The 26,123-nt window shown below is 39.0% G+C and overlaps 1 protein-coding gene across 1 annotated transcript in view; it reads left to right on the top strand.

Moving 5' to 3' along the window:
• Positions 1-23,755, top strand: part of ngfrb (nerve growth factor receptor b) — a 46,329-nt gene extending 22,574 nt beyond the window's left edge. Inside the window, exons 4-6 of the mRNA XM_041816540.1 lie at positions 12,937-13,207; positions 15,975-16,135; positions 17,450-23,755. Coding sequence (XP_041672474.1) covers positions 12,937-13,207; positions 15,975-16,135; positions 17,450-17,793 — 776 coding nt within the window. The 3' untranslated portion in view covers positions 17,794-23,755. The remainder of the gene's footprint in view (positions 1-12,936; positions 13,208-15,974; positions 16,136-17,449) is intronic.
• The last annotated feature ends 2,368 nt before the right edge of the window (positions 23,756-26,123 follow it).

The raw sequence follows: 26,123 nt of genomic DNA on the forward strand, positions 1-26,123 counted from the left end.
AACACAATTATGTCAACCAGACTTTGTTAGGATAGACCCACAGAGTTGAGGGTCCGAAAGCAAGATACTTATCTGAAGGAGTGTGATATGACTTCCACTCTTCTGCAGGCAGCAGAGCAAGGTCAGAGGTTTAAGGTCTTGGGAGACTTGTGTGTTGAGGGGGTCTTTGTGGGAAGATCAGGGAGTGCGAATGTCCCCTGGGGATGTGCACAGAACAACATGGTATAATCCCCCGGTCCTCTCAGAGGTCACAACAACATGAGACAAGTGAAGTTGATTAGCGCTCTTATTAGCAGCCCTTCAAAGTCCCATCAAATGTATTTGCTTATGTCAGCAAAGACAAAGCAAAAAAATTAATCAGATTTATGAGTATCTATTAACTGTGTCAGTGCTTTAACAAAACTGCTGCTTTATTTTTATTTTAGCTATTAACAGGATATAGTTACACCTTTATTATTTGAAGATTAGATTAGATTTTTCTGCACTTTATATTCTCTCTGGAGCTCTGGCCTCCTCCCACAGACCAAAAACTCATTAGCTCATTAGGTTAATTGGTGTCTCTAAATTGCCCGTAGGTTTGAGTGTGAACATAGATGGTGTTTGTCTCTAAATGCCAGTCTATACCCTGCCTCTCGCTTTTTGAGCTGGGAGTTGGTTTCAGCTCCTGCTTCCATGCTGGTAATAGCTGAGGCTGGCAGCCTGTTTTGAGCATGACATCTTTTGAATACTTTGGGGGATTTTTTTTTCATGAAAAGCCACTCTGACATAATGATGAACTGATTATGTTTGTAGAAGTCAAGTTCAGTGGGCCTATTTTTCATCAGTTACTTTTAAGATCTGGAGGGCGGCTGGTCTCTGCCTTGAGGATAAGGTGAGGAGCTTGAACATCTGGGGGGGTCTTGAAGTAGAGTCGCTGCTCCTTCACATCGAAAGGAACATATTGAGGCGGTTTGGACATCTGATCAGGACGTCCAACTGGGAGGAGACCTCAGGCAGACCCAGAACTCGTTGAAGGGATTATATATCCCATCTGACCTTGTAGTGTTGTAGAATGCCTCAGGACGAATTGGAAAACGTTGCTGTGATGTGTGGGATGACTTACTTTACCTGCTGCCACCATGACCCAATCTAGTATAAGCGGAAGAAGACCGATGGATACCTAGGTCTGGTAAAACCGCTGCTATATCCATGCTAATCACTTCACCATCAGCAACCTGTTTTTTTCTGACTTGCAATACAACTAAAACATTCCTGTAACTCATGTAGAGGTCAGTAAGAACTGCCTAGAAAAGCTTTCAGTGTGTTTTTTACTCCTCTTTGAATAGGAAAAAAGTAAGTAAGCCTTGGAAGTCTCTGGAGGTGGGCAGCACGTCTCTACCCGACTTAGAAATGTCTAGTGAGGCCACAGCACTTCAGGGTTTGGGGTGGGGGGGAAGAATAGCCTGTTGTTACCATGGTCCATTACAAGAAAGCAGCAATAATTCTAGAAATTTTAGATAGGAATAAATAAAAAAGGTCTCCTGATGTTTAAGACTTGACATGGTAGTTCACTTTTAACCAGAATAGCTGGAATACACAAAGGGTGTTACAGCAATCAGATTTATTCCAAACACAGCACAGAATTAAGAAGAGGCATCTGATGGGGGTTCAACAAGCCAACCTTTGGTATTTAATTACTCGGGATTAAATATGTGTTTCTGAGTAACCCTCATCAGGTGTGATATATGTATTAATAGATTCCGTTACATGGTTCTGGCTGACAACCCTATAGAGGAAATATCTGATGGCGCTCTTTGGGAGTGGCCAACCATGCTAACTCACTGTGACAAGGCCTTTTCATACCGTAGTTAAAGCTGAATGAGCAATGCTTGATTTTGTCAGAGCAGTCACTGCCGTTTCCTATCAGCCCTGAGGTTTCGGCTCCCAGGCTTCGAGTCATGTGGGAAACAGAGGCTTTCACTCATCGACCCTGCTCCTCCTTGACATTGTAGCCTGAATTGACTGCACTTAAAGCGCTGACCTATCACCCAGTGCCTGTTCCTGTGGCAGCACGGGGCAACAGGTTGAAGTTTGCATCACACAGGCAATTATATTATTCATGCATGTACACGTTCTGGTTGAAAGTTTGAGGGATTACTCAAATCTGAGTCTCACAAAACTGACTCACTGAACTATGTATATGCAGACAGGCAATGATACTCTCACTTTATAGACTGATCAATAAGACGACTTATTGACCATTACAGATGTGAGACAGCATATGGAAAGACGAAGGTCGAGTGGGTGCGGTAAAGAGAGAACAAGTAGGGGGAGGGTGATTGCGATGCATTGGTTTATTAAATTGATAGGCGAGTAGGAGGAGGGAGTTGTTTCCTTCCTGAGTTTGGTTGACCTTAACGATCGACGGGCTGCCCTCCAGAAATCAGAACGACTGATCTTCTAACTAGTCCCATGCATGGCACTCAGAGAAAGACATGTTCAACTCAATCAAGACAGAAAAAACTGCAAGAAAAGGGGTTTAATCTTGTTTTGCCTGTTAATTGAATAAAAAGTTACATTGAAGATGTCTGTTCGTCAGACACAGACTCCTGAATATGGGAAATTATGCTTCAGTTTAACTAACTGAAATGACATCAATCTTTGACAGATTCAACTGGCTAAACTGGTTAGCTTATTTTACAATATATGCCTGTAACAATGTAGAAAATGCAATATTCTCCCGACTTTTCAGTCTGTTTCCCTACTTTTTTTAATACTGCCAGTATGCTTGTCCGATGGCTTTATAGAAGAAAAACAGACACTAATGATAATATAATTATTAGGCTAAAATATCAGCCTATATAGATAAGGATAACAGACATGTCTTCAATTTTCCTAGCAGTGGTTAATCCTTGTAGAAGTTTGTTGTAGTATCACAAAAATATGCAAAAATTTTCACTAAAATCTTAACTTGGATAAAAGAAAAGCCAGTGAGCTTCGCGTGCTGTTGATCAGTCCTGATCCAGTTGGCTTTTGCTCTGAAGGACTACAAAAATGGACACAAATCTCCAAAATAAAAAAATTATCTGTTCTGCAAGAGCTGTGTATCCCATTCAAATCATGTATTTCCATTGATGTAGATACCAAATAAGGTTTTTTTTCCATCTGTGGTCAAGGCTTGGTCGGTTCTTACAGTGAGGCAGCTGACAGGCAGATAAAGAGAGACAAATGGGAATACGATAAAGGGCAAAAATGCCTTTTACATTTCTGATTTCCTGAATCCAAAGCGTGTTCACATCAATAGCAGTGAAGAATCCTCAATCCCAGTCTGACTAAACAATTCACTGTCTTTGTATAGCACAGTCATCCATTGTGTGGCTTTAGCTTGGACTCCACACATTTTCTGACTTATATCTCTACTGACTTGGGCGCTATCGCCACAGTTGACCTTCTCTTTCTTAACCCCTTTGCCCCCTACTCAACACAGTGTGAGCATTGTAACGACTGATGGAAGTTTTAAAGTCCACTGTGTCTCTTTCTCCGCTGCGAAACATGAATCAAGCCCCTGTGGCTATGACTCAGGTCATCAAGTCGCCTGTCTTCCCTTAGGAATTTGGCCCTCGACATTCCAGGGAAAAGTTTTGGAGGTGCTTTGGCATGGGTGGCCGTCCCGGTCCAAGGGTGAACACAACACTTGCGCTTCTGCTCGTGCCGTTCATTCTTCTTTGCCAAAAAACTTTGGCAGTCAAGTATTTCAGGACTTACATTGTCTGAAGGTTGTGTCCCTGCCAAGCTAGGCCTCTCCCTCACTCTGATTCTTAAATCTTATCTAGAAGAACAGAAAAGACCTGAATGGCTCTACTGTGGCATCAAGTGAGAATGTCTTTCAATTTTGCAGTTATGATTCATTTGTTGCATCATTTGTGCCGTATTGAAGCTTAAGTTGCAGTTTTGTGTATTTATTAGTTTGCATACTGTTTATTGCCACCAAAAGGTTCTAAGATTATTGACAAAATACTTTGCATGAAGCTGCCATTATCCATGTTTGCTGCTTCTTCCTGATAGTACTGCTGTAAAAGACTTTTTAGTTTTAAACTAGCTGGCAAATTTTGATTTTTACCTCTTATAGTATATAGATTTTTGTCTTATTTATTTGCATGTGCATGTCTTTAGAAACTTTAAAGAAACAAATAGACCAATTAAAAAAAAACATAAAAATAAAGAACATTTGGATACACTTTCAAATAAGGCAACTTACTGTTTAATCTATTCATTTAATCTTTATATAACCTTTAATAAACCTCATTAAAATATCTTTATCAATAATGTCCCAGCCAAGATAGGCAGCTAAACAATATGTAATTGTTTAGCTGCCTATCTTGGCAATTTTCTAAAACAGATGTTTTCTCCTTACTTTTCTAAAAGAATGTCTTTAACAGAAGCCAATGTTAAAAAAAACATCTTCATCTATATGAAAACACAGTATTTATTTGTTGTTAGTCCAGCTCACTCAGACAAGACAGTCTGGCTGCAGACCACAGCTCTCACACTTCCCCCCTTGCAGACCACTGCTGTGAGACCCTGCAATAGTCAGGACGAAAACATGAAATGTGATTAAACTTTCATTTAATGTTAGTGTGAGTGTTAATGTAAGGGTTAGGATACCAAAAGATTAAATAAAAACACCTGAACTGCAAAACCTGATTAGAAAAACGCTGAAGAAGAAAGTCACCTAAATAGTCTGTTTATGGAGAAAAAGCTTGTCCTCCATGAAAACACCCTAACCCAGCTAATGTAGTTAAGGCTGAAGCTAACAAAGCTACATTAGCTACACAAGTTACCTAATTAATGTAGGTGAAGACTGCACATTTTGCAAATGTCACAAATCATATTTTATTCAAGTGAAATAGCTATGTGGCTAATGTAGCTAAAGCTAACCAATCTATGTGAGCTATGTTAGCTGATGCTACATTTGCAATGCTTACATTAGCTATGTAAGCTTTGGCACTACGTTACCTACGTAGCTTTCTTAGCTATATCAGCTTATGCTGCGTTTTTTTAAAGCTTACATTAGCTTGCAAACCATTACCTACGTAGCTACAGTAACTTGGGCTACATTTGCAAACCTATCGTTAGCTATGTGAGCTCCGTCACTCCGTTAGCTAACTTAGGTATATTAGCATTAGCTATGTTTGCTAAAGCTCAGCTTGCAAAAGCTAAAGTTAATGTAGCTATTTTTGCTTAAGTAGTAACATTAGCTACATTTAGCCAAAGCTTTAGCCAAAGCGAGCCACTGTTTGTGGTACTTCTAAAACTGATTTAGACGTAATTTAATCCTAGATTAAACCTCTGTCCTTTTTCTGTTTTGTTTAAGAAATGTTTCTCAGTCTTTAATGTTAGCAATGTAGTTATTGCCAGACTTTGTTAATGAATAAACTTGTTTTTTCTTTCTTCCTTTTTTTTTTTTTTAAAGACCTCTAAAATGGGTTGTACTGGCCCCTTGGAGCTGGATTCAAGTGGGTATTAAAGGAACTGTAGTTGTTCGCACTCAGCATGGCTTCTATTTTCAGCATCAGAGGTTGCCTCTTGATTATAAGTCACTGATTTTTAACAAGTCTCATGTTGCAAGAAAGCAGAAAATCTCTTTATTACTGGATCCAACTAAACTTAAGAGAAGACTCAGTCAAATGTACTCTGATTAATCTTTATTAAATCATATATCATATCTGAAGTATTGTATTAAATTGCATTATTTTAAAGAGGGGGTATTATACTTTTCCGATTTTTAAAACATAAATATAATGTAGAAGTAATCTTAGAATTAGACTGTAAACTGATGAAAACGGTTCGTTGGGAATCTGTCAGAGATCTTCCCAAGACGAGAATTCGATGGGGAGAACTGATGAGGTCATCGCAATAGGATCGCCTGACTGGTTCATCGTTCGTACTGCTGGCAAAGCGGAATAGACAGCCCCCACAAGGCCTTCTAGCCATTTAGCCATTTAGTAACACAGTATTTAAACACTTACCAAACAGATACGTCCCGCTCTATCCTTCGCTGCTGCTGGTTTTCTTCTCCCTCTCTCTCCAAACTATCAGGATCAGACTCTGGGTCTAACACGTACGGACGTATATCAAAATTCACCATATTTTACTCAGTCGGACTGGTTTACTCAAAGTTTACAAGTACTAGCATAGCAACATAGCCACATTGGAGGGGGTGGGCACAAAACATTGAGTCCTGCCGCCAGCCAGCCTCTGGAAAATCAGCCAATCAGAGGAAAGCAGGTCCGGGGAGGGGGGGTTGTTAAAGAGACAGCAGCGAAAACGAAGCGTTTCAGACGGAGGTTAAAATAAGGGTTTTTCAGAACGCCAGTGTGAGAAACATGAGGAGTTTTTTGAGCTGTAAACCATGTAAAGCTACTATGTGGGTATCAGAGAGATGGTGTAAAGCTTTGAAAAAAGGCAAAATACCCCCACTTTAAATAAAAGCATAGATTTTCTTCCTTTCTGACACCTTTAAACAAGCATTTTAAATTAATAATGCAGATAGCTTATGAGTCTTTTATAAAGCTAAAATGTTAGGAAATGGTAAACATTTTGGCAGCATAAAAATAAAACAAACAGCAGTGAGTTGCAGTACACAGAGAGGAGAGAAGAGAGCTGCAGATTAGAGAGAGATGGAGAACGCCTGACAGATGCTGAGAATGTGGCCGGGTCGATAAAAGTGCTGGAGTTACTCCTCTGTACTCTCGAGTTTCTCTGGTTGACCTCTGCGAGTGCTGATCGCATTCTGCCGCAGAACAGACACACAAACACAGGAGCACAGGCGTGCACCCTCACACAAATCCACAAAGCGTGCATACTGTCTCATTCAGGGGTGTGTTCAGCGTGGAGCACGTGGGGCAGAAAAATGAGATGGGTCATGTGAGGTAGGAAGGAAACCTGCCAGAGGCTTTCAGGAGAAAAGAGAAAATGTTGAAACAAAAATTTAAATCCAAAAAATTCCAAATGTCAAAAGCCGATCAACGAAACAGGGCAGCAGCATTCTCAGATAATCTCCATTAATCCTTTCACTTGTGCTTATTGTAACAACATGAAAACTATAAAAGTGTCCATCACTGAAGAAGGCATTTGAGGTTTGTCTTTGGCAGATCTTGGCAGCAGAGTCCTGTAATGGCACATCATAAAAAACCAACACCTTGCTTGTGTCGGAAATCCCTCCTTCCCTTTTAGTTTAACGCCAGCTTTTAAAGTGTACAGCGTCGAACAACACCTGTTTGAGAGTGTCTGTTTGCAGGAATGATGAGTGTAACTCAGGTGTGGCTCCTACCCCACACAAGCTGTGAACACACACACACAAGTATATATGCTTATTTGCAGGCACAAAGCATTGGGTTCTGTCTATATAATTACTCATGTAATACTGACAAGTACACATGGACTTCCAGGCAGATGTTAATCATTAGCCTACAAAGCCATCGGGAAAATTCCAGTTATTTTACTAACAACAAGATTATGCTTTACAATGAATATAAGCAACAGTTAGTCAGCAGCAGTCATGGCTGACTTAACCTGTAATTTGACAGCTACAAATCTTTCAGTATTTATGATCTTAATGAAAAGCTACAGCAAAAACTTGTCCATGTGCATTTTTGTTCTTTGAGTCGGACACAGAGCCTCCAAATTTTCTTTTCTGTTATTATAAAGTTTAGTGAGATTAAAGCACCTGTAAGGAGTTTTGAAGGTGTTTATGAAACAGACAAGTTTATACAAATGCCTCCAATCAATAACAACATAAATTATTGCTATATTATAAATATTTGTAATAATGCTGCTGCAAGGTATTAACATTACATTCAATTATGTGCAACCTATATATAATATATATATTATGGTACTTTTGAAAATTAAAAAAAAATATGTTTCTCATGACTTAAAGATATGATAGAGGGAGATGGTTGCTGAGTGGATCATTAAAACGTCCCAGCATGATAACTCACCGACTGAGAGCAGCAGTCCAGTAACCACTGAGCTCAACGTTTAGTGGAAACAAGCTGAGCTCAGCAGGAGAAGGTCACTCCCCTCAGAGGCCAGACTGTACAACGTGAGAGGTTGAGCTATAGTGATTCAGTAAATGCACTTAGGGCCCTGTTTTAACTGTTAATCATTGAGGGAGGGAGGCAGAGTAATGATGCTGAGATGTGGAGAGCGCAGAGGAGACTGGATGGATGAGATAGATGGCTAATGAGCTGAAGGAATAAATGATATAACCAGGCAGGTTGGAAAGCAGTGAAGTTGTGTTTACCATCAGACGAGAGGCTTAAGAGAAGATGGAAAAGACGGAGAAGACCTACAACTGATCGACAGGAGAGGAAATGCCTGATAGGGACAGGCTAAAGCAGCCAGCGGTATAATGAATAGAAAGAGGACTAAAGGATGAAAAGATGGGGAGGGGTGTTTCTGTTGGACAAAGAAGATTTCTGTGGATGAGTGGTGTTTGGTTTCAAGTGTGTGAGTCTGTGTGTGTTGATTGGGGGTATAAACATTCAGTTAGCCAAAGAGAGACTATAGTCGTAGTGGTGATGAGGGGGGTTGATGGTGGATATTAAAGGATGGGAAGAAATCCGATATCCAGCAGGGCATCAGTACACCATTTATGTAGTTTGATAAGGAATACGCCAGACGTTTAGCCTTGAACCCCATTTTCTAATGACCTGTTTTTTTTAACCCAGCACCCATTTTTCCTAAATTTTAACTTTAATTATTGATGCTAGTAGCTGCTAAAGGCTGTAAGCTGCTAGCTGTATGCCAAATGAGAAGCAAGCTGCTGAGATTAGCACCTGACACCACTGTTACCAACAATCCTTCTTAGCTTAAAATAAAAAACAATCCTACTTAGCCAATCCAAGTTACAAAAGTAGCCTGAAGCAGCTGGCCCCATGCTAGCAGGACACAGCTGTTTGGAACCAAAGCTTCTGCCTCGATCAAAACCTTGCCCCCACTGTAAAGAACCAAGTACCAACCTGTAAGCTAAAGTTATATAAGAGAACATTATTAGATCTTTTACATATTTTCTAATCTCACACACACACTCTGTTTAAATGAAGATGTTTGTATGTGTTTCATGATGACCCTGATCAAGGCTGTAAGCCGAAACAAGTCAGTATGATGAAGTTGATCTCGAAACCAGTAGTTCCCAAAGTAAGGGTCCAGAACCCCAGGGGCTTCACGGGTCATGGGATGATTAAAAAAAAAACAAAGAAACAAAGAAACAAACAAAAAAAACAGGAAATTTTAAATGAAGTAAAGTCTTAAATTTCAGCCGTTTTTGTAAAAAAAACAAAAACAAAGAAAAACCTTAACATTACTATTCTTAAAATATGACCATAGTTATAAAAGTGAGATTTGTGCTAAAATGTTTGCAATGTGTATAAAAAAAACTCCCTAAAATTTAAATTTGTGGCACGCCGGTAGTCGAGTGGTTAAGGCACATGCCATATACGCAGGCGATCCGGGTTCGAATCCGGCCCGTGGCACTACTTCCTGCATGTCTCTCCCCGCTCTCTCCCCTGTTTCCGACTCTGTCCACTGTCCTATCAAATAAAGGCAAAAAGGCCAAAAATAAATCTTAAAAAAAAAAAAAATTAAATTTGTAAAATACGCTCCATGCAAAATCATAAGCATGAACTACCTCCAGGGATGGTGGGGGTCCCAGGTACACGGTCTGTTTACAGGAATAAAGCTTATTCTCCATGAAAACATTTTAACATAGCAAACATATCTTAGTGCGTCCATTAGCTGCATAAGTTACGTAAACAATGTAGCTATGTAGCTAAATGTTTGGCTACATAAGCAGCGTAACTAAGAAATAAAGGTTATGTAGCTATTTAAGCTTCAGCTACATCTGCTAAACTCATGTTGCTGAAGCTAACATTGGTTAATGTAGTTACGCTAATTACACAGCAACTGTAGCTAAGTTGGCTTTAGCTAAAGCCTACGAAGCGTAAGCAGGACACCAATCTTTTAACTACTTTTAAAACAGGTCTATAGATAATTTATTCAAGGATTAGACCACTGACCTTTTTCTGTTTTATTTATGAAGGTTTTTTGTCTGAAATGTTTCCAGTGTTTTCATGGATGTAACAGGTTTTTGGTTTAAATCTAAAACTAGAAAGATGTCAAATTCCAGCACTTCCGTTCTGACAGAGAGAGCGTCCAACATTAACAGTCTGTGAGAGTGGCTGTCAGAGATTTACAGTCGGCAGCTAGACTGTCTTGGTAATTTGGGGGTCACTGGCTGAAAAGTTTGGGAACCCTATCTCTAAACTGCAAGTGTTGCTGGAGCTTTCTGTTTCCTTAATTACTCTATTCATCCTCCATGCACCTTGGAAGCTGTTGAGGTTGTACCAGAAAACACCTATTCCAGCCCAAATGTACCATAACCAAACACCAGCTAGTCGGCTTAAGTAAGGGAACATTATGGTAGAACTAGCTTATGTAGCTTGAAGCAGCTAAAGTTAAACAGTATTTAGCATCAGCTTACAGTTGAGTGGAACAAAAATCTTTGTTTTGCCACCTGTATTTATCACAATTTCACAAAAGTGCTGAACGTTTAATGTGAGATGGTTTTGCTAGCAGTGACTGATGTAGCCTCAAGCTGCTGGGCGTTAACAGGAATCAGTGGCAGGTTACTGTTTTCTTGAAATGATGTATTTGTCTGTGGCAAAACTTTGCGCAATAATGAGGGTTAGCCTACAGTTATCTGGAACCAAGGTTTACAGATCAGTCAAAATGTGGCACAAACACTTCCCACAATGCACCTCAAACCCTTACGGTTTAATCACAGTGTTATGCTAGAAATGAGGTCATGTAGCCTCAGGACGCTAACCTCCACAAGGAGTAAGAAGGCAAAAGACATACAGTATAGTTGAACCCAGCTGAAAGACTCAGTCACTGAAAGACCAAAAACTAGTTACATACTGATGCTAACAGATTAGTTGTATATATAAACAGGAAATTTTAACAGTTGTGTGAACTTGACAGTTAAAAGTATTTTTTTTAAAGTGGCAATTCTTTCATATCTCATCATGAGTGGTATTTATACCTAGCACGATAGAGTGAAAGGATGTTACAGTGTTTATCACATCCTCCAAATTCCTTCACCTAAAAGCCCCACAGTAGCTGTAAGCATCCATCTACATAAACTCTCATTAAAAATGTTTTCACCTCATTAGTGAAAAAAGGCTGCCTCACTGTTCAGTGTGTCTCCTGAGGCTTTCAGAGCCAACAAGATGATTTCCTGTTGATGTTGTGAGTAACTTTAAGTAAGTGACAGGCGAGGATGGTTTCCATATCTGCGGTGAGGGATAAACATAATGCTCAAAGGGGGAAAAAAAGGGCAGGACTAGATGTAGAAAGTTGCTCTTATCCTCAGTGATGGCTCTCTTGGGAGGAAGAGAGATGACCAAGTGATGTGTGTGGTCGTGTTTGTTGTGTTGGCTGCATTAGAGACATTTATAGTTCCGCTTCATTGGATTAGTATGGATACGTTTTTGGCAGTTGTAGCCAAATTTAGATCACAGATACCATTTTCTTATTACATATTACAAACTTAAGAATATCCTGGTCTAAAGGTACTTAAGAGTTTAGCTACAACATGCCTCTCCTGCTATATTTCTTTTGAGTCTGGTTTGCTGCACAGATGGTTTGTGAAATTTCATCCCTGCTGGATATTCCACAGTAAGCTGTAAGTGCTATTATCAGAAAGTGGTTTAAGAAAGAGTTTAGGAACAACAGCAATTCAGCCAGGAAGTGGAAGACCATGTCAGTTCATAGAACGGGGTCAATGAATGCTAAGGTGCATGGTGCATAAAAGTCAGATGGGTGAGTCTGGGTTTGGCAGATGCTAGAAGAACGTTACCTGCCTGCCTGTACTGTCCCAACTGGTATGGGGCTGTTTTTTAAGGGTGTGGACTAGGCCCCTTATCTCCAGTGAAGACCAATCTTAATGCTTCAGCATATCAAGACATTTTTGATAATGTTATGCTTCCAACTTTGTAGCAACAGTTTGGGGAAGGTCCTTTTCTATTCCAACATGACTGTGCCACAGTGCACAAAGCAAGTATTATAAAAATAGGGTCAATGAGTTCAGTGTAGAAGAACTTGACTGGCCCACACAGAACCCTGACCTCATAACAGAATGAATGGGCAGAAATTTCCAAAGTCTTGTGGAAAACCTTCCAAGAAGAGTGGAGGCTGATATAGGCAACTCCATTTTAAAGTATGTATTTGAACACAATGTCATCACAGTCCCTGTTAGTGTTATGGTCAGGTGTACAAATACTTCTGTCCATATAGTATATATAATCAATTTTGCTCTTTGTTCGTCATCATTGAAACCTGAACCATTATTAAATCTGAAGCTATCAGTTCAGATTTGGGTACATTAAGCTAGCAGCAGCAGAACTAGCTAAACTAGCTTCACGCCTTGGATGAAGAATTGCCTTCACATAGCACAAAAAATACTTCAAAATCTATTTCAGGGGTTTGTTTAGAATACAAATAGAGGGTGAAAATAGACAACTGGCACGGTGGCCTAAAATACTAAGTTTACTGGTGTGCCAATGGCTGATGCAAGCTAGTTTAAGGACCTGCCAGTGGATTTATCAATATTTATTTCTTATTTATTCAGTTTTTATCACACTGAATTTTTGACAAATAGTCACGATCAGCTTAGATATTTTAGCAGTTAAGCCTGTTATTTTACAACATTTATATCTAGCAGTATGAACCTATATGTGTATATAAAGGTTAATACTGCTATATAATGGGTTGCTGCCTCACTGAATTTCATTGAACTGAAATGCAATGACTATAAAGTATCTATCTTACCAAAATGTGTTATCTTCCCATATTGAGAAGCTAAAACTGAATTTGTATTTTCCTCCTCCACAGTTAACTATCCATCAGCGTTTCCTGGAATACCCTTCAACGGTTCCTCCCTTCCTCCTTATACTGACTTCCCACCCGATGGACCCCCAGAAGGACCCCCAGAAGGACCCCCACCAGATGGGACTTTTACAGAAAGCACCACCACCACTACAACCACTAGTGGTGACTCCCAGGAGCGAATCTATCAGGGTCTGCATGACAAACTCATCCCCATTTACTGCTCCATCCTGGCTGCTGTTGTTGTAGGCCTTGTGGCCTTCATCATCTTTAAAAGGTGAGGAAAGAAAACAGGTTATAGCTCAATTTTGTCTGTTTAATGCTGATGACTTAAACTCATTAAAAATACATACTGACAGCATAATTCAGTCTTCAATACTGATTTCATATTTAATACAATCATCTGCTGCCTTACTGAAGGGACAGTATTGTCCTGTGGGCTACAATATGGTCTGTTTACCCTCAGCTCATCTGATATAAACCCAAGCTCCTCTCTTTATGCAAACACAGACAGCTCACCACAGTGTTAAATTTTAGATGTACAACATGTTTATGTAGCGATGTAGTGGGGCAAGGACTCTTAACATGCAGCTTTAATATAATTACCAGACAACTGGTTTAAAGATACTGACAAGAAGTTATTAGTAGGTACTGTGCAACCGGCTTTTAGTTGATTTACAGATGCCATAAACAATGACCTACTACTTGTCAAACTATTTACAAATAGAATTAAACCTTCAGCTATTTATTAGATGAATTGTTGCTTATTCAGTTGACAACAGTGTGTTATGTTGAAACTACTTTTTAAAGTCAAATCCTTCGATCAGGAGTTCCACAGGGCAGCCATCTCAGACATCTGTTGTATGCAATATTTACAAATAACCACCCACTTGTACTAAAGTAAGGCAGATATTACCATGTATGCAGATGACACTACTATATATGTGTATACAGAAGGTAGATACATTCCTTCAAGAAGATTTGATGTTGGTTTCAGAATGGAAAACTGGCCAAGATTGAAAATTTCAAAAATAAAGACATTGAAATCATGATACCTCCAAACAAAACAAATAAACAAAAAGCCCAAAACAACAGCAACACAAAGCCAGTAAAACATGTTATTGCCATCCTCAGTTTTATTGCACCTCGATGACTTTGGGGTGCTTCAAATCAAGATTTAAATAAAGTCCCGTCAATTAAAAAAAATTAATCATATACATCCTGAAGGCTTCAACACAGTTGGCCTAAACTGCCTCCTGTAGTTTGAGCTACTACTCTGAAGTGTAAAGTCACTGCTCTCTTTAAAGCATTAGTATCCAAAGGAATTTCTGCAGGCAACACATTAGTAGTCCATTTTGGATTAACATGCTTTCATTGATCGTATCACTTGGCTAATGGTCTTTTAAAGCTAACATCAGGGAACTGCACAGTTCTTTTGATTGATTTACAGTTGTTAGAAATCACATGCCCCTGTTTGTCTTAAGGATTTGTTTATTCCCTTGGCTACCGTGGATATCAATACTTTTAAAGCTTTACTGAAGTTACTGGGATTAAGAATTTCCTCACTTTGAGATCAAAAGCAACCGTTTTAAAGCAAAGATGGATTAAGTCCTGACTTTAAAAGGTATTAGGAGGAGTTTGCAGGGAGCTTCAACTGAGTTGTCTACAATGTTTGAACTACATCCCCAAAAAAGTAAAAGTTGAGAAAACTTAAAAAAAATAATAAAGCAACTATCTATAAGGTTTTTTTTAGCTCACTTTACAAACTTGTAAAGAGGTTAACTTTTAAGGTACTATAGAAAGTTTTTGAAAGTTTTTTACAACCAAGATATTCTCAGATACTTAAGTTAAGATACTAAAACTATGACATTTTATAAGCTGGAAAGTCTTGCCTATCTTTTTATTTCCACTACACTAGAAAGTGAAAATGATTCAGTCAGCTAAAACACAATGCACAGACTCCCGACTGTAAATCTCAACACTATATCAGCACTGGATTCCATCTTGTGGACTGGATGAAGAAAAGTTCATTTCTGATTTGAAAATTTTGAAATAATTTTGAAGCGAACAGCAAATATCCTCATAAAGGCAAAGTGAAGGCTCACACCATCATTTGGAGTAAACTGATGCATGGCCAGAATATGGCACATGCAGAGAATATAGAATTTGCTGGATCAGGAGATTTGACCAATACTTGAACCCCACCTTTGATCCCTCCTGCCAGCATATTTATGGTCACTATCAGATCAGACACAGCATTGACCAGCTGTCTGGTGTGTGCAGCGCTGGAGGAGTGTCACACCTGCAGGCCAGTGCCACAGAGGGCACAGCCTGCATATCTGTGGTGTGCAGCAATACGAGGAGGGCCTGTTTTACTTACCAAAGTTTTATTATGAGCCAGATCTTTTATTTGCCCTATATCTTGCCATCTTCTCTTTATTTCATCCGATGTTCTTCCTGTTTGCCACCGGCATTGACTTTCTCACTTATACTCTTCATATTGCATCTCTTTTTTTTTTTTTTTTAGTCAGATTTCTTTGCTGTAGCTCAAAAAAATATGTTTGCCTCTTCTACTTATGCCTCTAATTTCATTGGGCTTTATTATTTTGTGCTTTATGATTCTGGTTTCCATCCAAATGCTCCTCGATGTAAACCAGTAAGACTGTCAGAATCCAGTATTTTGGAATGCAGTGTAGTCACTTTATGTGGGATTTTCAGACCTCCCGTAACAAGTCCTGAAGTTTAGTGGTATTTGTGACCAGTCATCTTTCTTTTAATGGCCCCCCAAAGAAAGCAGTCCAGAACCAGGCCTGTAGCTACCAAAAATAGTAGAATTAAACAACAGATCCACAGATTTCAGACTGCTGGTTCTTCATTTTGTCAGTGAAACTCCCCACAGACTGTCTGTTCATGTTGCCCATTGTGTCAAAAATCTCCTAACTTTACCAAAATATTGTGTATTTTTTATATCAGTATCATGATACAGTGGGATTAACTGCACATGCTTAAAGAGTTTGTGACTTTTTTCATTTTTTTTCGTTCAGGTGGAACAGCTGTAAGCAGAACAAACAAGGAGCCAACAACTGCACAGCCAACCAGAACCAGACGCCATCACCTGAGGGAGAGAAGCTGCACAGTGACAGCGGCATCTCTGTGGACAGCCAGAGTCTGCAGGAGCAGCAGGCGCAGACTCAAGCACACACAGGTAACACACAAGCACAGGGCACTCCTTTAAAACCAAGAGATACAACAACACTTATTAATCAAACCACTGAACTGAAATCAGCCGTCAGCACACATCGTCAGAATACTCTTGTCTTATAATGACTTCTCTTAAGTCCACAGCTGAGTCTGATGAATTTTTAATCTGGCCTCTAGGTTAACATGTTGTACACACAGCCTGAGCTGTCCTGCCACACCATGTCAGTCAAAAAGTAAAGAATTCCCCCTCAGGAATATGTCGACTTGTGTCTTTTTTTTGAGCTCCACCTTGAATATGACCTTTCAAACTTACTGTAGCAAATCAGCAAACAAGGATTATGACACTGATGAGGCGGCGCCATTTGTTTTTTTGGCAGCACGTGCTCCTGGCAGGTCCCAGTCCTGCCCTGACAAACCAGTTTGAAAGACTTGAGGACTTCTAAAACCACAGGATAATTGCAGAGGAAGAAAACAAAGTGTTGTGAGCAGGAGAAAAGTAGTATTTACAGGTTCTTTCTTTTGTTTAGAACAACTTCTAGAAGTAAAATAGGTGGGATGGGAAGGTTTTTTAGACCTAAACAATCTTTGTTGACTCATATGACAGTCAGTGTACCCTCAGAAGAAACTTTACTCTGATTACCAGTAGTGATCATTAAGCCAAAGAAATCTGTGCTTTTTACATAGACAGTATAAATCATGGACTTCTCAACGACATCACCCATTGGTTTATAAAGTAAAGTTTTGAAGCTGCGCTATGGCAGGAGCCATATTGGAAATACTGTCTCAAACTAGCTTTCAATCAGCCAATCAATAGGCGAAGAACAAAGACATAAAAATAAAACAAGATAAAGATTGTCCACAAGGATTTTCCTATATTTTGCAGCATTCATTTTACACTCTACCTTTACAAGCCTTCCAGGGCTGGCTGCCAAGAAGCATCCCCACAACATGATGCTGCCACAACTGTGCTTCACAGTGGGGATGGTGTGTTTGTGGTGATGTGTAAACTTTGGTGTCTGCCAATATAGCATCTTGTCCGTTGGCCAAAAAGCAGCATTATGGTGTCATCAGACCAAAAGACTTTCTTCTACTTGACCATGGAGCCTCCCTCATGCCTTTAAAAAAACACAAGTCCAGATTTAATGAGTTTCATAGTAATTTTCATGTTTCAAAAAAAGCCAAATTATATTACCCATGATTGATTTCTAAAATCAACAAAAGGGTAAAATATTCAAGGGGGTGAATACTTTTTATAGGCAGTGTATGTATTCAGGGTTTAAGAAGTACTGTTGAAGAACATGTTTTCTTCCTTCTTCAGTTGTCACCATGGATGAGGAACCGTGTCTGCTGCTCCCTCTCCATACCAGAGAGAAAGTGGAGAAGCTGCTGTTCAGCGACAGCCAGGGAAACGACTGCAACCACATGGACGACAGCGACTGGTGCAACCTGGCCGGTCTGCTGGGATACGAGGAGGAGCGGATTGCCACCTTCAGGCAGGAGGAGCATCCTGTCCGTGCGCTCCTGTCAGACTGGGAGAGGAAAGACTCTGCTAGCATCGACGCCCTGTGTACGGCGTTGCGCAAGATCAACCGTGATGACATTGCTCAGAGTCTGGTCCTGAGCCCAAATGCTGCAAAGCCCACCGCCACTTCTGTAGTTTGATTTAAGCTTAAAAAACACAAATCACCAGAACCTTAAACTTCTCTATATACATAAACCGTACTACAACTGCTTTAAACTATCCCCTCATGAAGCCAGCAGTCACTGTGAGTGAATACAGAGGAATCATTTCATGTTCAATCAAATGATATGAAATGATAGATATTAGACTGAAGAAACGACAAACAAATATGATTACTGCAAAGGAAGCCAAGGCCATTTATTTAACCATTCGTTCTCACATTTTAAAAAACAAAAATGTGGTTGAAGATAGTGCTTAACTATTCCATTTTGACCCCACAGCCATAATATCAAGCTTATCTTCCTCTTCCTTCACAAACCAAGGGTTTTGCCATCTGAATCTGTAATCTTCTCTCTCGTCCAGTGTCTGTATCTTGTTGCGTTAAAAAGCCAGTGTTTTTGTCCCCAAGTGAAACTTTATGCTACCAAAGAGGACCTGTCAAGCGACATTATTTACATGCCATGTTGGACTTTTTTGAATTGAACTTGTCAAATGGCTTGAAACTGTTACTGTCTCCGGATGAGGCCTGCATACCTCAGAGTATCTGGATCTTTGCAAGCATGACAACCCGAGGAAGGATGTTTGGACTGGTTTCCAGTGAGACTGTTCTACTTCAGCACAAATGAAAGCCAAGTTGAGCTTTTTACTCTTAATTTAAAAACTTAGATTTGACTGAAGACATTTAGGCCACAGCAAACATGGAATTAACTTTGGCTTTGCTTCAGTGACTTTTGCAGGAATTTCTTTCTTTCCTTCCGGCAAGTACTATAAGAACTGCAGGCTGGACTCTGTGAGGAAAGTCATAGATGGAGGCAACATGAGACCTTATTGTGCGTGTTCAGGCCCATCTGCATAACACAGGAGCCCCCACACAGACCCCTTTATTCTGACCCAGAAAAGGGAAGGACTCATGGTATCCAGTATCAGCTCTCTTAAGTGTTTGTATATAGGCACACACAAAATTTAAACATACTGTATATACATACATAGACTTATAGTAAGTAACCAGGCATGCATGTACTATACAAATAAACTACTGATTGTATATTAATATGGACAGAGCATCTCCATCTCATTCAGTTGTACATAAGTGAAGCTACAGTACCCTGCTGATGGGTGCTGACATATTGCACTTGTTTCTTAATTTGGAGCTATGGAAAGTTTAGACCATATTACTAGTTTTCATTGCGTTTTCTCTCACCTGATCCTTTCTAGAGAGCAGCATGGAGGCTCATTTATCAACACATCTGTTAATCACGTCTTTACATCCATTTAAAAGCATACAATGTAATAAATCAAAGCTACTACATGAAATGAACACTTGGACTTTTGTCAGCATGATGATGTGTGTACTGATTTTAACTTTATAGTTTACCCCATGTTCCATATTAACATGGAAGAGGCGGGGTTAATGACCTGTCAAAACAAATATAACGGCCCAACATGAAATAGTTAAGTAACAAGTTTCCCAGCTTTTTTGAGTTGAAGTGCCCAACTTCATACTCCATGTTGCATGTAGTTTACATAACAAGCTCATAGTTAAAAGTATCAAGTCAGCAGGATTTTTTTCAGCAATATCAGTTTGCTCAACTGAAATAGTTTCACCATCTATTTAGGTGAAGTCCCCAGAAATTGTTTGCTCTACTTGAATCTATATGTTTTTTTAATACAGAGTTTAAGAAATTTGGTACAACGTGTTAAATTAACTGGCAAAGTTATACCCAGTACACCATAATTTGGTCACTTTCTTTTTTTTTTTTTTTTTTTTTTTACTATCTGTATGTTGCAGCCCATCAGCAGGCGTACTGCAGATATTTTGGCTTCACTTCCAGATGGCTGTTCTGTCCATCTTAATAAACAAACACAGACACGCACACGTCATGTATACATTGAGATTCTCATTCATTGTAGAAATTATAAAGGACTTCCAAACCTGCCATATACTGTATAGAAAACTCTCACAAGGGGACCATTTACTGTGTTGTTTCATTATTTGGTAGCCAGTATAAGACACCTTTAAAATCAATGCGTGTAATCATTATGATTTGCAGTATATAGCTATAGACTGAGATGGAACAGCATGCAGAAACAATCAACAAATAGTCGCCAATGCACAAGTTCCAACAAATGCAACGTAATCAGGATGCAAAACAAAAAGTCAGGATTTTCTATCTTTTTTTGCTTAATTTCTCAGGGTATCTTGCACGGATGTGTTTCAAAATTACAAATATTTTTTAGAATATCTGTAGTTGTACAATGACGACTATGTTTGCCTTGCAACTGACAATCCTTTAAAAAGGTGAATACGAGAGACAGAATCATGCTCAAAAAGAGAAGCAGCAGGGTGTCTTGTTTCCTCATTGTTTGCACAATGACCTCTGGATAAAAGACAAGTCAGGGGAGACAGAAGTCAAAGGATGTGGGATGAATCCCGACAGAGGGAGAGCGGTAAAGTTTTAGGTTACTCAGATGTATAACAAAACTCAAAGGATGTGCGTTTACATTTTTCAGCTTGTTTAAAGCTCCTGTGAGGGTTTTTATCCAGTTATGAATCAGATTGAAATTAATACTGATATTTCTATATGATATTAAAAAGCAAACAAGACCATTAGGAATGAGACTGATTGTGAAATGAAAATTATTAATGTATTTAACTGCTGCTATAGGGTAGGTGTGGTTAACAGCATACTGCACACAGACCTTGTTTACATTTTCCAGTGAAGATCACAGCGAGTGATGTTAAAAGAAAGTAGTGTGAGATTGTTTATGATCAATTCTTATGTACAGGATGAAACCAGAGAAAGGTGGGAGGTAACACTTTGTCCACAAAAGCTGCCAAAATCAACACAAACTGAAAGTTCCTCACAGGAGCTTTAATTTAAAGCACGCATTTCTATTTTTATGAGCTTTTTGCCCTTTATGAGATGCTTCATTGCCATGATTTTTTTTAAAAAATAAAAAGCATTCCGGCTGCCAGTAGAAGACCTCTAAAACTTTTTCGTTTTGTCTAATCCTTTGTTTGGAGGAAAAAATGTGAAGGAGCAAATCTAGTTTACCATGTTAAATCTTCCTACCTTTACCTGCTCCTCATAGGTTAAGGCTGTACATTGTTACTAACCACTGTCACACTGAGCTTCATGCTGTAGTGTTAAATGAAGGTATTCTTGCTCTTAAAGTTGTTGTGTTTAAATGCAAATAGTGACTGTACATGGTATCATAATTCCTTTATTGTTCTAGATTGTCTTTGTCTGTTCTGCATCACAAGTGCCTGATAACTACGACTTCAGGTGACCGCTGATGTACATTCTTTTTTTAATGCATTTTTGTTTTTTACCTGTAAATAATAAGTAATATTTTAGTTTTATTTTGAGTTAAAGCCCAGAAGGCGCTACTGTACATTATCTATGTGAATGGGAAACTGTTACAGTATGGATGCTGTCCTGGTTAAAAAGGGTCAGAAGGGCTAAAGAAAGGGAGGTGCCTTCAGGAGGTAAATGGTGCAATTAAAACATGAATCACAATCAGGTGTGTTTTCCAGCCTGTAATTAAGAGAGGTCCAGGAGAGGAACACATCAAACTCAGTCAATAATAAAAAGTTATATCTAACTATTTGATTATCTTGTGCTGTAAGTTAGAAGTGGGAAACTAGTGGCCTGGCTACGGCCACCCTTCTCTCTCAGTATGGTCTGCCAGTCAGTTTTGAAGGTACTTAGCCATTTTACTTGTCTATTTATCAGGTTAACGTAACTTTTGGAGTTTATTTGTAGAAACCCTCCTACTCTTAAGAATTCTATTTGAATCAATCTCAAAGCTACATAATTGTCATTCATTGCAGTTTTCACTGAGTAGGTTGGTTAGTAGGTGAGTGACCACAAGTAACACCAACTTTAAGGTGCCTACCGAACCAGGAAGTGTCCCTCTGTTGTTTGTAGCACCATCCGTGTTGAGCTGAAGATGCCTCTCACAGGCGGGTCTTCTCCAACTGAGTGGTAACTTCACCCATGGTGAAAAAGTGTCTAACGCCTTAAGGTATTCTGTGAAAACTCTTCAGATTAAGGGCTGCTTGTCAAATAATAGCAAAAATAGTTAAAGAAGCCGAGTACTGTTAACTTTAAACTAATTATTTTTTTTATTGATAAGCTTTTACTGTTCAGTCTTACAGTGAATGTTTGGTTTATATTTTTCTGGCTGTGACTGGTTCTTTATAACTCTTTGCATTTCTTAATGCATTTGGGAAAAATAGTAAAATATACTTCAATAGTCAGAAATCTGTTAATTGCATTGAAAAAGTATCCTATGCTGGCTTTAATCCTGTGTTTAGCTAATTTAATTAAGCATTACTATTTGTTTTATAATGTATGAATATGCATTTTGGATATTGGCTCCTTTTGTTAAACCATAAGTAATTAGAATTTCCCATTTAAGAAACAGTAAATTTCCTAACATGTTTGCCCTCTGGCAGTGAGAGAAAGAATAATTTTGCCCTCTTTGTAACCAAAGTTTCCCATCCTGCCTTGTTGTAAGACATGACTTCATGGTATAAAACATTCTGAGAATAACATTTTGTGCAGACTCCCCATTGGCTCAGTCAGTTGAGCAACTGGCTGTTAAGTCCCACAACCGGGGAAGAAACTGAAAACTGGATTTTCTGCAGAGTACATTGGCAAGAGCGTTATTATTTTCTTCTATGAACATAAGTCTACGACAGACAGTTAGCACAGCTTTGCATTGCACGAAAGAAACAGCAAGTCTGAATCTTTCAGAGGGTTTCCAACAAAAACAGGCTACCAGTAAACATGAACATGTTTGTTTTAATGAGTGTTTATTTCACATGAGATTGCTAGAAACTTTAGTCAGTTTGTTAACTTAAAGTCTCGTGTGTTAAGACAAATACTGTTCCTTTGGACCGAGCAATGCCAACAGCTTTTCTACTCTTTTTAGTTAGCAAAGCCACTAAGCTAAGCTAAACTAACTGGCTTCTACCTGCAGATGAAACAAAGTATTAAGGATGGTATGTGTGCTCAGATGCAATCCTGTCTCAACACATAGGCTTTTTCTGATGACAGGACCCTTCCAAAAAAAAAAAGGGGCAACTCTTCAGGCTTGTTGTGTAGCTAGTGGTTGATGAGAAGGTCTTCATAATTATTTAAGGCCAACAAGCAATTTCAGATGGAAGAATGTTAAGTGATGTTGTCTAAGAGCAATTTTGAGAGCAACCGATAAAATGTATATTAGTCACGTCTTAGCCGATGGGTTCTGGGATTGCATTATGGCTCAGCTATTTAAAGTTTTGCTTCCCAAATGGACTCTCTTTTATGTAGTTGACTGTAACTGCCTGATTAGGAAGCCACACATTTCCTCTCAGTATAAGTACACTGCCACATTAGTGCTGAGAGAAAGCCTCCTGATTGTCTAGTAAGACTGAGAAATGTGTCATTTTGGGCTGGATGCTGGGCCACAAATCTGTGAGGTAAAGTTAATCATATTGTCTCCCAGCTGTTATATCAACTACTTGTCTTGTTGATTTCCGGGGTCTATCATCCAATAAGGAACTAAGACTGAAGGCAGTGGCTTTTTTTTTTTTTTTTTTTTTTTTTTTTTTGGACAGTATTAGTTTATCTCGAACTCTTTTAGGTTGAATATTTAAGACTTAGTACTAGCGAACATTGATTGCAATGCTTGTACAGTAAACCCAGCTGAAGGTGAACATGTCTTATTATTGCACTTGAGAGTAACAGAGTGATGGTGGGTTTGTGGGTGGGGGGAGGCTTAGGTTTTTAAAATGCCCTGGTTGTGTAGCTCATAGTGACTGATGTTGCACCAGGACTGAACTGTACAGATGTGAGAAATGCTGAACGTTACTTGTATACTAATACATATACTGTACTATACTTCATGTGAATTTGCAAAAATTCCAACAACAGACAAGCAGTTAAATAAATAATAAAGCTCAAATCTACTCAGCTTTTTTATTGATCCTATAATGCACACACTTACTCTGGCATCAACGTTAGCATTTACACAACATTAATGCACTAGGACACTTATTAATAGGCAAGCATTAAATGCTAACACTTTACCTGAAGGGTCAAATTCATATTATTACTTAACAATGAAAGATGTGCATGGTGATTTAATGCATTAATCTGTGTAGGATGTACAGGGCCTATCAACAGTATTCACCCACTTGGATGTCTTACCCTTTTATAATATGGTCAATATTATTTTTGCTTTTTTGTCAAAAAAAAAAAAGACAAAGGAATCTTTAATGTCAAAGTTAAAAAGTTATCTACAAATGAATGTCAATTACACAAAAACATGTCAGGTGAAATAAGTTATTTCATAAATATTCACCCCCTAGTGAGAGGGACCACCAAGACACCTATGACTACTCTGAAGGAGTTACAAGCTTCAGCAGCTGAGATGGGAGAGACTCCGTAAACAAAAACTGTTGCCCAGGTTCTTCACCAGTCAACACTTTATGGGAGAGTGGCAAAGAGAAAACCACTGTAGAAGAAAACTTATTCAATCTCAACAAGAGTTCAGAAAAGGCATGTGGGAGACTCCATGTTCTAGTGGAGGAAGGTTTGTTGGTCTGATGAGACCAAAATGATGCTTTTTGCCCACCAGACAGGATGCTATGTTATGTGGAAACTAGTGCTGTCAGTTGATTAAAAAAATTAATCAAGCTAATCACATCACTTCACATCATTTCTTTAGTTTTAGTAATTTCTAGATTTTTAAATGTTCTTATTATCAAGTGTCTATTTTAATTTTTTTAAAAATATGTACAGCACTTTGAAAGTGCTTTTTGCTAAAAAAAAAATATTATTATTATTATTATTATTATTATTATTATTATTATTATTATTATTATTCTCCATAAATTAACATTTAAAACATTACCATTTACTTGCATTTTTGTTTGAGATAAATTAGTACAAATATGGTGTTTAAATGAAGAAATAATAAACAAACAAGAATTTGTAAACTTATTTGTGGTTTGTAAATCAGAGTGTCTTAATTCACTGAGCAATAATATTTATAAACTGCAAACGAGCCCCGCAGGTACAAAATAACTTGTGCTGTAAAGTGAATGATCAGGTGTGCTGTCACCCTGAGGTAGCTGAAGCTGCTGACTGATGTCCAGTGGTCTCTCGCCAGTGTAACAAAAGTAGCTCAGGCCAGCTGCTCCACTTTAGCTACCTTTTTAGCTGTCATACACTTCACGGATTCTTGTGACAGTAGTTCTCAGTGTTCTGTGGTGCGGATCATCCAAGGCGACCCGGATGATGTCTTGAAGCCCCTTGTCGTCAATGATGTCGATGGTCTGCAGTCTCTGGCAACTCATTAGCGATCAAAATAGTTAGCATAGATGTTGTCGTTTTGGGGACAAATCCAGGTCTGCTGGACTGCGCCGGTGTAACTTGGCGTTATGGCTTGATCCCGTGTCATTGTAAGCGTCTTTGCTAACATTAGCAATATTAGCTGTCATAGCTTGATCCTGTGTTGTTGTTAGCATCTTTGCTAACTTTAGCAAAGATGCGCTTTGCCCAGAGGTGGTACTTCAGACTTGTTGTACTTCAGTATAAAGACAGTTCATACAGCAGTATGTACACACAACTTCTGTTTCATCCAGACTTCCATTAGGCAGCTTTTTAAATCCAAATTTGCTGTGAAAAAGACTTGGGTCTGTGTCCTCATTGATCACTGCTGGCTGCGTTTGACCCGCCTTTAACCTTTTCACCCCAGGGATGTAAACATCTGAGCAGGAGGACTACGGGAGGAAGTTGTGATCAAACTTAGTCATATGATTAAATTGCGTTATTTTTTTAACGCGTTAAGCTTTCTGGATTAATCACGAGCGTTAACGCGTTATATTAACAGGCCTAGTGGAAACCAAATACTGCACATCACGCCATCCCCACTGTGAAGCACGATGGTGGCAGCATTATGCTGTGAGGATGCCTCTTGGCAGCCGGCCCAGGAAGGCTTGTAAAGGTCAAGGGAAAAATGAATGCAGAAAAATATAGGAAAAGAAAACTTTGGCTTGGGAGAAGATTTATTTTCCAGCAATACAAATACCTGAACCTACAGCCAGAGCTAAACAGAAATGTTTAAAGACAGCAAGGGGAATGTTCTGGAGGGGCCGAGTTAAAGCCCAGACCTTGATCCAACAGAGAATTTGTGGCAGAACTTAAAAAGGGCTGTTCCCATCCAATCATCATGCAACCTGAGAGAGCTTGAGCAGTTTTGTAAATTATCCTTCCCTTCTCACTCCCTTCACTGTGATCACCATGATCTGTCCCAC

This window comes from Cheilinus undulatus, linkage group 20 (assembly GCF_018320785.1).
Source record: "Cheilinus undulatus linkage group 20, ASM1832078v1, whole genome shotgun sequence".
Lineage (NCBI taxonomy): Eukaryota > Metazoa > Chordata > Actinopteri > Labriformes > Labridae > Cheilinus > Cheilinus undulatus.